This window comes from Apodemus sylvaticus, chromosome 8 (genome assembly GCF_947179515.1).
Source record: "Apodemus sylvaticus chromosome 8, mApoSyl1.1, whole genome shotgun sequence".
In the NCBI taxonomy this organism is placed as follows: domain Eukaryota; kingdom Metazoa; phylum Chordata; class Mammalia; order Rodentia; family Muridae; genus Apodemus; species Apodemus sylvaticus.
The window spans coordinates 97742232-97754489 of record NC_067479.1 but is presented as its reverse complement, the minus strand read 5'-3'; the positions used below and the strand labels follow the sequence as shown (position 1 = coordinate 97754489).

The window sequence follows — 12258 nt, the reverse complement described above, 5'->3', positions numbered from 1 at the left end:
GATCCTGCCCCCGAGTCCTGAACCTCTTGGGGGGACTCAGAGGTTGAACATGGCTCCGTTTTCAGACTCATTCCTGGAGTGACTGTGAGAAGCTCTGCTGGTTAGATTTTTCTTTTTTGAGCAACTTGATACAAACTAGAATCACTTGGAAAGAGAGAACCTCGGGGGAGGGACTGTCTCCATCAGCTTGACCAGTGGCCATGTCTTATAGGCACATCCTGGCCTTAGAACACCGTTGCCTAGCAGCATGTCACTTACAGTGTGCCCAGAGCAGCTGTGTGTCACTCCAAGATATTTCACATCAGCCAGGCAGTGGTGGCTCACACCTGTAATCCCAGCACTCTGGGAGGCAGAGGCAGGTGAATTTCTGAGTTCAAGGCCAGCCTGGTCTACAGAGTAAGTTCCAGGACAGCCAGGGATACACAGAGAAACCCTGTCTCAAAACAAACAAAGAAAAAACAGCAAAAACAAACAAACAAACAAACAAGATATTTCACATCTTTGTTCAGGTCAAGAGCCCTTCTATCCACTGGACCTCACAGTAGGTTTCCACAGGAGAAGGTAAGACACAGGTGACCATTGAGAATATCCTTGGAGCTCACCGCCATTCTCTGGAGGATTTGGCCCAATGACAATGTCAGTTCTAAAGGCTCACCCTCCCCTATTAGCCATCAATGAGTCAAGACCTGTTCAGGCCTCTCAGATGTCTGACTAAACTAAGCAAAGCTAAATCTTGCAGAGTGCAGATTGTTGGCTTGGCTTGGGAGCTGAAGTCTAGAACCATGGATCCCCGACCACCATTTCCAAGGAGAAGGATGAGAGATGGGGAATCAATGATGCCAGAAGGATCCAGACCTGAGAGCTTGGAGCTCTGCCTAATTTTTCTGCTCCTTTCTATAAATAGAAATATTTGCTATGGGAACATCAGTGTGTGCTTTGAATAAGAATGCCTCCCATAGGCTCATATATTTAGTCACCAGGGAGTAGCATTATTTGAAAGGATTAGAAGGACTTAGGAGATGTGGCCTTGTTGGAGGAAATGTGTTATTGGGGATGGGTCCTGAGGTTTCAAAAGCCCACCTCAAGCCCAGAATCTCTCTCTCTTCCTATGGCTTAGGATGTAGCTCTAAGCTACTGCTTTAGCATCTCCCTGCGTGCTGCCATGGGATTGAGTCTCTGAAACTCTGAGCCAGCCCTCAACTAACTGCTTATTTTATGAGTTGCCTCAGTCATGGTGTCCCTTCATAGCAATAGAACACTGACTAAGACACATCGTTGCGAGGGATACCCAGGTTCAGCATTACCCACCTCCCATTCACTTTGGTAAGGGATCCCCAACCTGGGTAAAGGCTCTGAAGAGTCCTCTGTCTATCTCTGTGCATCCTCAGAATCCCTCTTGACCTCGGAATAATTGTATAAATGAATGAATGAAAGAAGGCACTGCGGACTTGGGTGGGTTTTCCTTTGCCAACCATGTCAAGATGTTTAGCAACCCAGTTTTAAACATCAGGGCCCACACACAGGAGTGCTACAACCGCACCAAGCACCCTCCCCCACTGCCCCCCAAACCCACAACAGTGGAGAGCCTAGGGTGGGTGGGGGAGTGTTCAAGGACCTACAAGTTGAAGGGTTTGTAGCCTCATAGGAGGAACAACAATATGAACTAACCAGTACCCCCAGAGCTCCTGGCGTCTAACCAGCAGCCAAAGAGTACACATGTGGGGACCCAAGGCTCCAGCTACATATGTAGCAGAGGATGGCCTTTTCAGACACTAAGGAGGAGAGGCCATTGGCTCTGTAAAGGTTCGATGCTCCAGTGTAGGGGAATGCCAGGATGGGGAAGTGCGAGTGGGTGGGTTGGTGAGTTGGGGGAGGGGGGAAGGGATAGGGGGTTTTCAGAGGGGAAATGAGGAAAGGGGAAAACACTTGAAATCTAAATAAAGCAAATATCAAATTAAAAAAAAAAAAAAAAGAACCCAGAGTGGAGTGCACTGCGCAATAGCTCAAAGGTATCAGAGTCACCTCCAAACACAGCAGGACTGACTAGAGCTCCTGGCTGGCTGTCAAGCTTCAGAGCCTGGGGCGAGGAGGGAGGGGTCCTCGGAGTTGAGCATGGATCTCTGCAAAGCTGCTAGGGTTTCTGGTCCCTGGTGCCTCCGCCCAGAGGAGCCAGGGGTGGGAACGCTCTAAGGACCTGAAGGTCCCGCCCCCGAGGCGGGGCCTGGAATCCCGCGGGCTCCGCAGCCAAGTTCAACAACGCAAGCACGCTGGAGGACCAGCCGCTGGTACCTCAGCCTGCTTAGCTGATGCTGCAGGAGAGCCCAGGTGAGATGCGCCCCGCGGTCCTACTGGACAGACTCACTGGGAGAGGACGGGAATGCCTCTCCTTCCCTCCGCCTCTTCCCGGGAAAGAATTCTCAGGTCCTGATGGATTTCCCTTCCTTCTGTCACCAGCTCCTATATCTTTCTCCAGTTCACTGTCTGGGACTCATCTTCTGCCTTTCTTTTCTTGTCTTTTCCTCTGTCTCTCTCCTTTCACCTTTTATTTCCTTGTAGGTTTAATTTTTATGGGCAATTCCTCCTTGCAGTCCTGTTCTCTTTCCTTAAAAAACAAAACAAAACTCTTCCTCCTTTTTCCTTCCTGCTCCCTCTCACATTGCACACAATTCTGTTTTTTTCCCTCCTAGACTGACTTCGCGCGCGCATGTGTGTGTGTGTGTGTGTGTGTGTGTGTGCACACGTGCTGTACCTCTTGATTTCATATCTCCATGCATGCATGCATCCCTATACTCTATTATTCTCAACAGGGTTTGTGCGGAGTGCTAAGGTAAGAACCATGACCCAATCCCAGATGTGTTCTCCAGTAGATATTCACAAACATCTGGATATGTAACTCAATGCCTGATATGGAAAAAAAATTCCATAAATGATCAAATTGTATCTATCTGAGTTTTCAGAGTTAGCAGAAAGAAAATGCCTGGTTTTGATAGGATAGTGCATTCTTTTCTTGACATCATTTTCTTCCCTAATAGGCACAGACAGCACACCAGGAAAGCCAATCCTTGCAGTAGCGTTTAGGGGACAGCTCCAACCATGCATGGCTTCTGGGCAAGCTGCGCTTGTCAGGTTCTGGGGCACAGAGGGGGTGGTGTTCAGGGCTGGGTTGTAGGAAGACAATGGGAGCCCAGGACTATGCATGTTTTTGTCTATTATGTAGAAGGATAATTGTGAAAATATTTCATGTCACTCTCAAAGATTACCTTAGATACATTTTTAAAAGGAGAAGAAATCTAGGAAAGCCAGTCTGCTTAAATTATCAGGGAGCCAAGTACAACATGTAGATCGAAGCAGTTTTTGATGCTTTGTTAAATATTTAGTCTTGGCAAAGATACAATTCCACGTTTAGTGATATTTACAATATGTCTTTATATTCAAAAGAACATAGAAAGTGTGCACTAAATTGCTTGTCTTCAAGGATGTGAATTACTAATTAAAGTCTGCAGCTTTGACTTCTCAGAAACAATTTAAATTGACCTTGTAGTTTATCGTGCCATTTTATGATAATTAAGCCAGTTTAACTTTTTTTTACTGATTCTGAAAAGGAAGCCACACAGAACTGAGCAGAAGTGGGATCTGGTCAGTGAGGGTTGTGGTGTGGTCAGCAGAAGAATTTTTGATGCTATACTGAAAGATTATGGATATTAGTAAGCCTGTGCTGTGAGCTTTGACTTGGGAGACTGGGTTCTGCATTGGAGAGTTCAATTGTACTGTAAGTCATCCAACCCCTGGCTCCGGGGAGTCAGAACTGGTAATGGGGATGGCAAAGGGGAGGCTTTTCAACTGATTTAGAATGACATCTTACCTTTGTTTGGCAGATTTCTTTTTCAGAAATCCATGACTTAGCAACTTACATTTAAAACAGATAAGCCATTAAAAAGGATACAAAGGAAAGTCTTGAGTTTCAATGTTTTAAATGTCATTTTCCTTCATTATGTAGTGTGTGTCTGTATAAAAATGTCACTGCCCTTCTCTCTTTAGATGCTGTTACTGTTTGAATATAAAGGGCCTTGTTGAACAGCCTGGGAGATAAGCTGTGTATTTTATCCTTGATTGCAACCCTGGCTAGGGTAGGGCATCTGCCTTTTCTTTCTCACAGTACTAGAAACAAGAGTTTCCTTTATTGAGATCTTACATAGATCCCTGTTTAGTCCAATCAGTGAAGATCACTATTCCAGTTTTATTTATAAGGGAATTAACATCCTGAACGCTTGTCCTGGGTCATGCATGTAGTGAGTGGCGAGGCTGAGACTGCAACTCAAGCCATATTTTGCAATGTGAATCCTTAGAGCTCAATCCCACACGCTCTAGCTGAAGCATCACTCCAGACAGCACTACTTGTTGGCCAGTTGATAACGTTTATCAGAGTGCTTCTCCTAGCTCCAGTGTCCTGGCCATCCTTGGCCGTGGCTAACTCTGAACGCTCCCAGGAGGAGAGCCCCTAGGAAACACTTCTTTTGTCCTCTGTGGCATTGGCTCTGTTTCTGCAGATTCCTGAAGATGGAGGAGTGACCATGTCATCTCCCTCGATGTGGGTCCACATGGCCAGGCTGGGCTAGCACTAAGCTCTAGAATGCCTTAGCTGGACGTGGAAACCTCCAAGAGTGGCTTGGAGGCCCTCATTCTGCTTCTCCATGAAAGCCTGGAAAGCTCTGAGGTTTTCATTGTTTTCCACTATCCCAGAGCTAGGAGATGCCTAGAAACATGTGCACGCCCCACCGGAAAACACCGGTGCTTACCATCCTTATACAGAGGATGATTATAGTTAGTGTGTGATTATATTCTGGAATCTTCCAAAAAACTCTGGGAAGACTCCGGAGACTAGACAACACACCAAAAGACTGAACACGCTGTTTGTGTTTGTTCATTTACACTTTGTTTTGTTTTAACTTGGGAAGAGAAGCACGTACAGGAGACAATCTAGCAGGGTCCATGGTGTCTCTGAGCAGAACTAGTTTATGGACTGCAGCTCAGATCCACGAGTGGAACAAAGGGGGAAAGAAATGCCCTGGCTCTTTTCTCATTCATTTAGCAGGCTGGGTGTTGCTTCCTGCAAGTTCTCAAGAAATGGAAAGGGGACCATGAGGTGACTCTGTCCCCTTATGATGCGAACGACAATTTGTCTACAAATCAAGTACCCAGCTGGGTTCCTCGGCACTTCAGAGATACCGCTCTAACTCATATTTATGATGACCCAGTGAGGTGGGGTACCCAAATGTTCCCTTTTGCAGATGGAAAAATAGAGGTAGTGTGGGTAGTGGCAGAGAATGTTGGAGTCCAGGCCTTCTGTCCCTTTACCCTTGATGTTGAATGTGAGAGTCTACAGAAGCTGGGATGTCCTGCAAAGGCACAGACAGCAAGATTACATGGGAGAATGTAGCCAGAGCCTCAGACATTAGCATGACAAGTGGGTGGCTTGTACCTAAGAATGGGTAATCAGACTGGAGAAAAATTAATCTCTCAGAATATAGCCCTTGCTGTGTTGGTTGATAGCAGCATCCTGGTTGGTAGCTTCAATGGCAGAAAAGATGGGTCATGGTAAGATTTCTACCCTGCTGATTTGGGGATCCTGGTGTCAGAAAGCACTCAGGAGCATAGGATCATCATATAGTCTGAGGTCTGGAAGAACGGTTGGGAGGGTGTTGGAGTTTCATCTGAACATGGAGTGGTTCTGAACCATGCTTGTGCAATTCAAAGGCTGTCTTGTGGACACCATAGTGAAAAGAACCAAGGATGACAAGAAAAGCCCTTTAGTGGAATACACACAATGACGGGGAGATGAGGACCCGTAGACGGTCAGCACGGAGAGCCCAGGATGAACCGAAGCTATTGAGGACAGCCAAGGACGACAAAGAATCTTTTCATAGGAGGTTTGGAGCAAGGAACAAGGACTGCATAGATCCATCACTGCCTAGGGCAGCTGGAGTCTGTGGGAGGAGAAAGGGGGAGGGGCAGCTCCACTCTGTCCAGATAACAGCTGGACAGAGTGATCCACAGGTGCATAGGGTGGCGGAGGCGCAGGTGAGAAGGGAGAAGTGCGGAGCACTGTGTGAGGTCAGACTTCTGCGTCTGGGATGTGGAAAGACTTGGAGATGAGCTCCCACGGGTGTGGTGGCCATCTGAGAGGCATGGGGTTAAAGGAGATATAGATGTTGCTGGAGATGGATGACACTTAGGTGTCTGACTGTGACCTTGGGCAAGGAAGGGTCAGGAGTCCATTCAGGAGAGGCAAGCACATGGAGGCAGCGAGGATTCTGCAGGACCAAGTTTTAACAGACTCACACTAGATTCCATTTTGAGGGGCTACCATTGAGCAGTTTTCATGGAGGATAGAAGTGGGAGCAGGGCCTGAGGGGGGTTTATAGGGAATCCTGTGCCATCGCTTACAGGATTAATCCCAAGCAAAGCCTATGGCTAGCCATGTGCACACAACCACACGTTCACACAAATCATACACAGCAAATGCACATGCTAATACTCTTGTGTATCTCGTGTAGATGCTAATACATGCACACTCTCGTGTAAACACACATACGGAAGTCTCACATGTATGCATAAGGCTCCCCTCATGTCTTCCTCTACTTAGCTACTAGTTTGCATTTGTTCCGTTTCTCCTTATTGTTTATTCAGTTCCTCTCTTTTTCTTTCTCTTCTCCCCCTTTAAGGACTGTGATAATGTCATTGACGGGGCGTGGGCTTGGACAGGATGTCTGACTTAGTACCTGGCACTCTCCAGATCCACAAGGGCGTCAAAGCAGGGATGCCCTGCGAGGTTGAGCAAAATGGAATGGGCACAGGTTGACAATAAATGTCGTTGGGTGGAGAGACACGATGCACCTCATAGTTCCTGACACTTACGTGAGTCAAACGCATGGACTCGGTGGCCTGTATGCACGGAGACAGTAGATTATCATGACTTTATATCATGAAGCAGCTCGGTGAGCAGATTTCTGCCATGCATGTCCCTGAGAAGAGGGTGGCCATGTCTGCTTGCGTGCCACAGAAAGTTCTGGTTTCTGGTTGAAAATGCTGCGTGGGCCACAGGATCTTGGCAGAGGTGGGACAAGTACTGTGAACTCAGAGAATTTCAAGGCAGGTTCAATGCAAGATGGGTATTACACTGCATTCAGCTGACTTTGGAGAAGTATCTGAGATGAGAGGGAGAGGCAGAAAATGTGAATGTTTAGTGTACTGTGGGAGTGTTGGTATATTGTGTATGAGTATATGTTTGCACATGTATGTGTATGTGGGTGTAAATTCCCATGTATGAATGTGTTTGTGTGAAAGTGTATGTGTATTTGTGTATATGTTTAGTATGTGTATATGTGTGTATGCATACATGTGCGCATCCATGCCTGTGCCCGTGAACACATGTGCACGTGTGTGTGTGTGTGTGTGTGTGTATGTGTGTGCGCACGCGCATGTGTATGAATGTGCCCATGTGAATGTATACATATGTCTGTGCGAGCTCATGGAATAGAAACATAGCAGTAGGGATTCAAACAGACATTCTATTATTTGAGAAAGGGGGAGTATTTTATCCCAGCCAGTTACAGATGGGCAATCAGGGCTGGACTGTGGAGATGTTCTAAGCCCGTTTTGCAGGTAGAGACCTGGGTTCCTTTGCTCGGTCTTCCTGTGTGGCTGCTGTCCCCTCTGCAACTTCCTGGAGAACGAGGTGTCTGAAGCTGCTGTTTAGAAAGGATGTTGAGGTGATCCAGTTTGTCCTGGCAGCACACAGCATGATGAGGGACATGGGGACCCACAATCACACAGCAGGGGACTGCGCTTGATTTTATTTATTTTTGCCATAGCTACTGTGCAAAAGCTTTTGTCAGAGGATAGTGCATTGGGCCCTCCTTTTCCTGCACTCTGGGCAACTTTTGTGTTTTAACTCCCTCAAAAAGCTGATGCTAGTTCAATTTTTGTCTCCCTGAAAGAAAGGGGTGTGTGTGTGTGCACGCGCACGTGCTGTGTGCTCCCTGCACAGGGAGGCAGAAGGCAGGGAGACGAGGCGGGTGCCCAACAAGGCCCGGAGTACCAGTGAGCCAGGAGCCTGGCCACTTCTGGGCCGTTCCGGCTCTTGGTGAGCATTTCCAGGGATGAAAACTGTAGAACGCAGGTCCAGTCATCTCGGTGGTTCTGCCAGTATTCTGCAAGGTGAGGGCTAGGTTCTGTTTCTTAGATTTAGAGCCACATGGCTGGGCCAATGGAGATTGGGCAGTGTTCAAGACCTGCTCGCCCCACCTCAGAGAGCTTTTCTTCTCTGCTTTCCTCACAGAATGTTGTTTCTTCTAGACCATAGCACCTCCAGGGCGTGGTCAGCAGCCAGTTCACATGCAGATGCTCAGGGGCTTGGCCCAAGTAGACAGTTGACATGGGTAGAGGAGGGACGGGTGGGTAGTTGTGGAATGAGTCAAGAGTGAGTGGGTCTGCTGAGCGGAGACCAGAGAGACTTGAGAAAGAAACAAGGCCAGGTGGAGAGTGGACTGTGCCTCAGGGTGATATAACAGCCCCACAGCCCACATCCACCCTGCCAAGTGTTCCTCCAGCCCTCTGGACACTTGTGCCTATAGAAGCTCCTGTCCCTCCATACCTGAAGTGTATGACAACAAGAATCACAATCAGCATGCCAAGCAGCAGGGAAACCTGTCCTCAGCCAGGGTGAAAACACTAGGATTGCCAGAGCAGTCAAGCTGGCAGGTGGCGCTGTTGACACTGCCCATACGGTAGTGGCAGCCTAGTGCTGACCCACTCAGGCATGGCACTAGGTGGAAGCCTCTGTATGTGTGTTTGCTCACACGTGTGCACATGTGAGTGTGTGTTGTGTTGACATTCTCCCTGATAAAGTCCTGGAGGCAACAGCTCTCAGAACTGGGTGGAGCTGTCACCTCTAGAACAGCTACTGCACTTCGGGTACAAGTAACAAACATCTGCTTTGGCCAACACAGCAGAGAAGGGACTTATTAGGTTATGGGGCAAGATAGGTCCCACCATCACAAACATTGAAGTAAGGCTAGAGAAAATGGGGCTTGCTTGGTGTCACCCTGTGTGGGACACTGAATGACCAGTGTCTGCCTCACTGTTTGTTATTTTCCTTTCCTGCAGAGACCAGTGGTCCAGCGCATCCAGTCCAGGATTCACTGGGGACGTTCCTGTCTCATAGCTCCTCCTGGTGGAGGGACCAGTCCTTTGGAACCTCAAAGCCCTGTAGACTAATGGCTGCTGGGACATCCACCATGCTTAGCCTATCAGAGCCTGCTGATCACATGGCTGAGGGCAAAGTCGCTTCTCTGAGGCCTTCCGTTGAGAAGAGATGGACGCTCATGGGACCCAAGCAGACCCAGCCAGGGATGCTCAAGAAATTGAGCCTTGTGGACTCTGCTACTGCTGCAGGAAAGGGTGGGCAAGATGTGGCCTCTACTGAAGTGTCAGGAGCACCAAACAAGCCTCGACTGGACAGGCCTCTGGCCCGCAAGGCATGCACAGGGCAGAGGCAGAATCCCTTCACAGAGTTGTCATGTCTCCAGGAGAGGCCAGGGGACATCCAGGCCCAGATGAGGAAGTCGGAGAACCCAGAAGGACAGCTTGGCACTCAGCAGCTGCCTTTGAGTCTCCTCAGAGCCTCGGGTGATGGCACAGTGTGCTCAGCATGGCCAGGTGCAGTCCGGGGTGAACAGAAGAGTGCTTTCAGCAAGCCAGCCAAGCGCCCAGCAGAGAAACCTAAGCGCACCCCTGTGCTTCTGGCTGGGGGGAGTACAGAGGGCTCATGGGAGCTCTCAGGACTCATCACTGCTGTGGACATCCCGTATTGGGCTCACCTGTCAACTTTCAAGTTCATGGGTGACTTCTGGAAATTGCACACGCTGTCACAGAACATTGTACTCTGCAATGCTATCCAGGGGACTCCCACACCGTGGCTGGAGCACACCCAGGTGCAAGCGCCCACATCCTCAGCCTCTCCTGCCACAGCCTCTCGGGCTCTTTTGCCACCCACACTCTCCTCCCTGGGCGTGTCTACTCAGAACTGGTGTGCGAAGTGCAACCTGGCCTTTCGCCTGACAGCTGACCTGGTCTTCCACATGCGGTCTCATCACAAAAGGGAGCATGTGGGCCCTGATCCACATTCTAAGAAACGAAGAGAGGAAGTGCTCACTTGCCCCGTTTGCCACGAGTACTTCCGGGAGCGCCACCACCTGTCCAGGCATATGACTTCACATAGTTAGCAGGTGGCTACGGAGAAAACAGTAGAATCCAGTGCACGGTGGTGAGGCACGGGTGACTCCCGGCCTGTGCTGAGAAGGTTGTCGTAGACATCTTCAAGGTTGTTCCTTTTGCTTCTCAGACATGAACTGCTCAGTTATAATTTGTCAGATGCCCCAGCCTTTGTGATGTGTTTAATGCACAATGTGGAAGGCCATGCATTAAAATGATGAGCTTCACACGTGGGATAGTGGAACCCATGGCTCAGGGAACAGGGCTGCTCCTGGCTCTGTCCCCGGTACTCTGCAAGGAAGCACATGAGTGTGACATCTGGGCCTTTGCTGCGAAGCCGTTCGGGTTTTCACTTGTGAGCCCTGACCTCGGTCAGGTTCCTTTACCTTACCGACACTCACTTTTCTTGTTTTGAAAACAGTGTGTTAGCAGGATGTCATCAGAGTGCTGAGGAAGAAGTTTGGTTGATGACCTGCTCATTTCCCGGTCGAGTGTGAACACTAAGCATATGGATTTCATAGTCACTGCTTGCACTAGCCGGCTGCGTTACTTGTGAAATCTCAGGGTGGGTGGGGTGAGCAAACATTGTGTTTCTCTGCAGCAAGGCTGGGGATGGCTTGGTGCACGTGGCATGGGTCCTTTAAGTCTAGGCCCTTCTGCTGCTGGGTCACTGTGCTGGATATAGTGAAGCCCAGAGTGCAAAATACCCGTAAAATTGGTCACGAACCTAGGTTTCCCTGGGCCAATGTAAATGCAGGTCTAAAGTGGCCTAGAGGGAAAGTGGCCTGCCTGAAACCCTAACAAAGAGGTGGGGGCTCGGAATGCAGTCCCCCAGTTCTCCGGGTCTTCACACTGAGAACGTGTGAGAAGAGAGAAACCGGACACACGCCACTTATTCTGGATGATCTCCAGGTGTCATCCTTCTCTGTGGCTCTGAGTAGGACAGGGAAAAGCAGCCGGAGGGTACTCGGAACGAGGTCCCCTGGAGGTGCTTCACACCCTGTCCTCTGTAGGACAGAGACAGGGAATTCTCATCCATCCTACTGCAGGCGAATTTAAACTTGGAAAGGTTAACGACTTTCCCAACGCCATTTAGTCAGGAGCGTCGGTGGAAGAACAAAAATCCCACGAAGCTCCGGATCTGAGCTTATGTCTTGTCCAGCCGCTGCACGTTGTCTTAGCATGGCCGTGGAGCGTACTGAGTGACGCAAGATTTGGAACTTAGAGGTTGCTCTCCTTAAGTTCAATTTCAACTTAACCTTGCTACTTTACAAGAAGTACACATGCTCATTCATTTGCATGTGCTTACACACACACACACACACACACACACACACACACACACCACTCTTCTCTTGGGCACTTTCCTCCACCCTGTATACTAAATAGCATAGCGATTTATCCTGTTCACTGTGGCTCTCCTCACTAGAATGAAAGAGAGCTTTGACGTATTTCCATCTAGAACAATACCGACATACAGTAGGCACTCAACAGGTATCTGCTGAAAGAAAGAATAAACACATCAGTTAATAAATGAACAATCTGCCTGACTCTGGCTTTGCTCCTGCCAACTTGTGAGTTGGCTTTGGGTTACAGGAGGTGGCATCTGTCAGAAGCATGTCCGCTGTTACCTCGGGCACATGCATTGGCCCGTGATTTCTATTCCGTCTCGTTCCAAGGGGAATGGTACTGTCATAACATACAGAAGATGCTTAGAATGGATGTTGACACAAGTTTCTTTGCAGCCAGTTTTACAAGTTCAAAGATGTTTGAGAGCCTGTAACTTAGAAATTGTTAGTGACACAGTCCCTCAGAATAAGCATGCTGGGCTCCCACGTGAGCTCCGGAAGTCCCTCTCCCTCTCATGTCTTCCTCCCTCATGCCCCTCACGCCTCCTGGAGAGAAGCCACTTTAAACCATGACTTCCCAGGTTATCTCTTTCATAAACAACAACAACAAAAAGGATATTTGCATTTCTCAAAATTC

General features: G+C 48.7%; 1 protein-coding gene across 1 annotated transcript; it reads left to right on the top strand.

Annotated features, from left to right (window-relative positions):
• Window positions 1-2239: 2239 nt before the first annotated feature.
• Window positions 2240-11785, top strand: Znf488 (zinc finger protein 488). The gene is made up of 2 exons (XM_052190666.1): window positions 2240-2325; window positions 9166-11785. The coding sequence occupies exons 1-2, from the start codon at window positions 2307-2309 to the stop codon at window positions 10281-10283; spliced, it is 1137 nt and encodes a 378-aa protein (XP_052046626.1). The 5' UTR covers window positions 2240-2306; the 3' UTR covers window positions 10284-11785.
• Window positions 11786-12258: the final 473 nt, after the last annotated feature.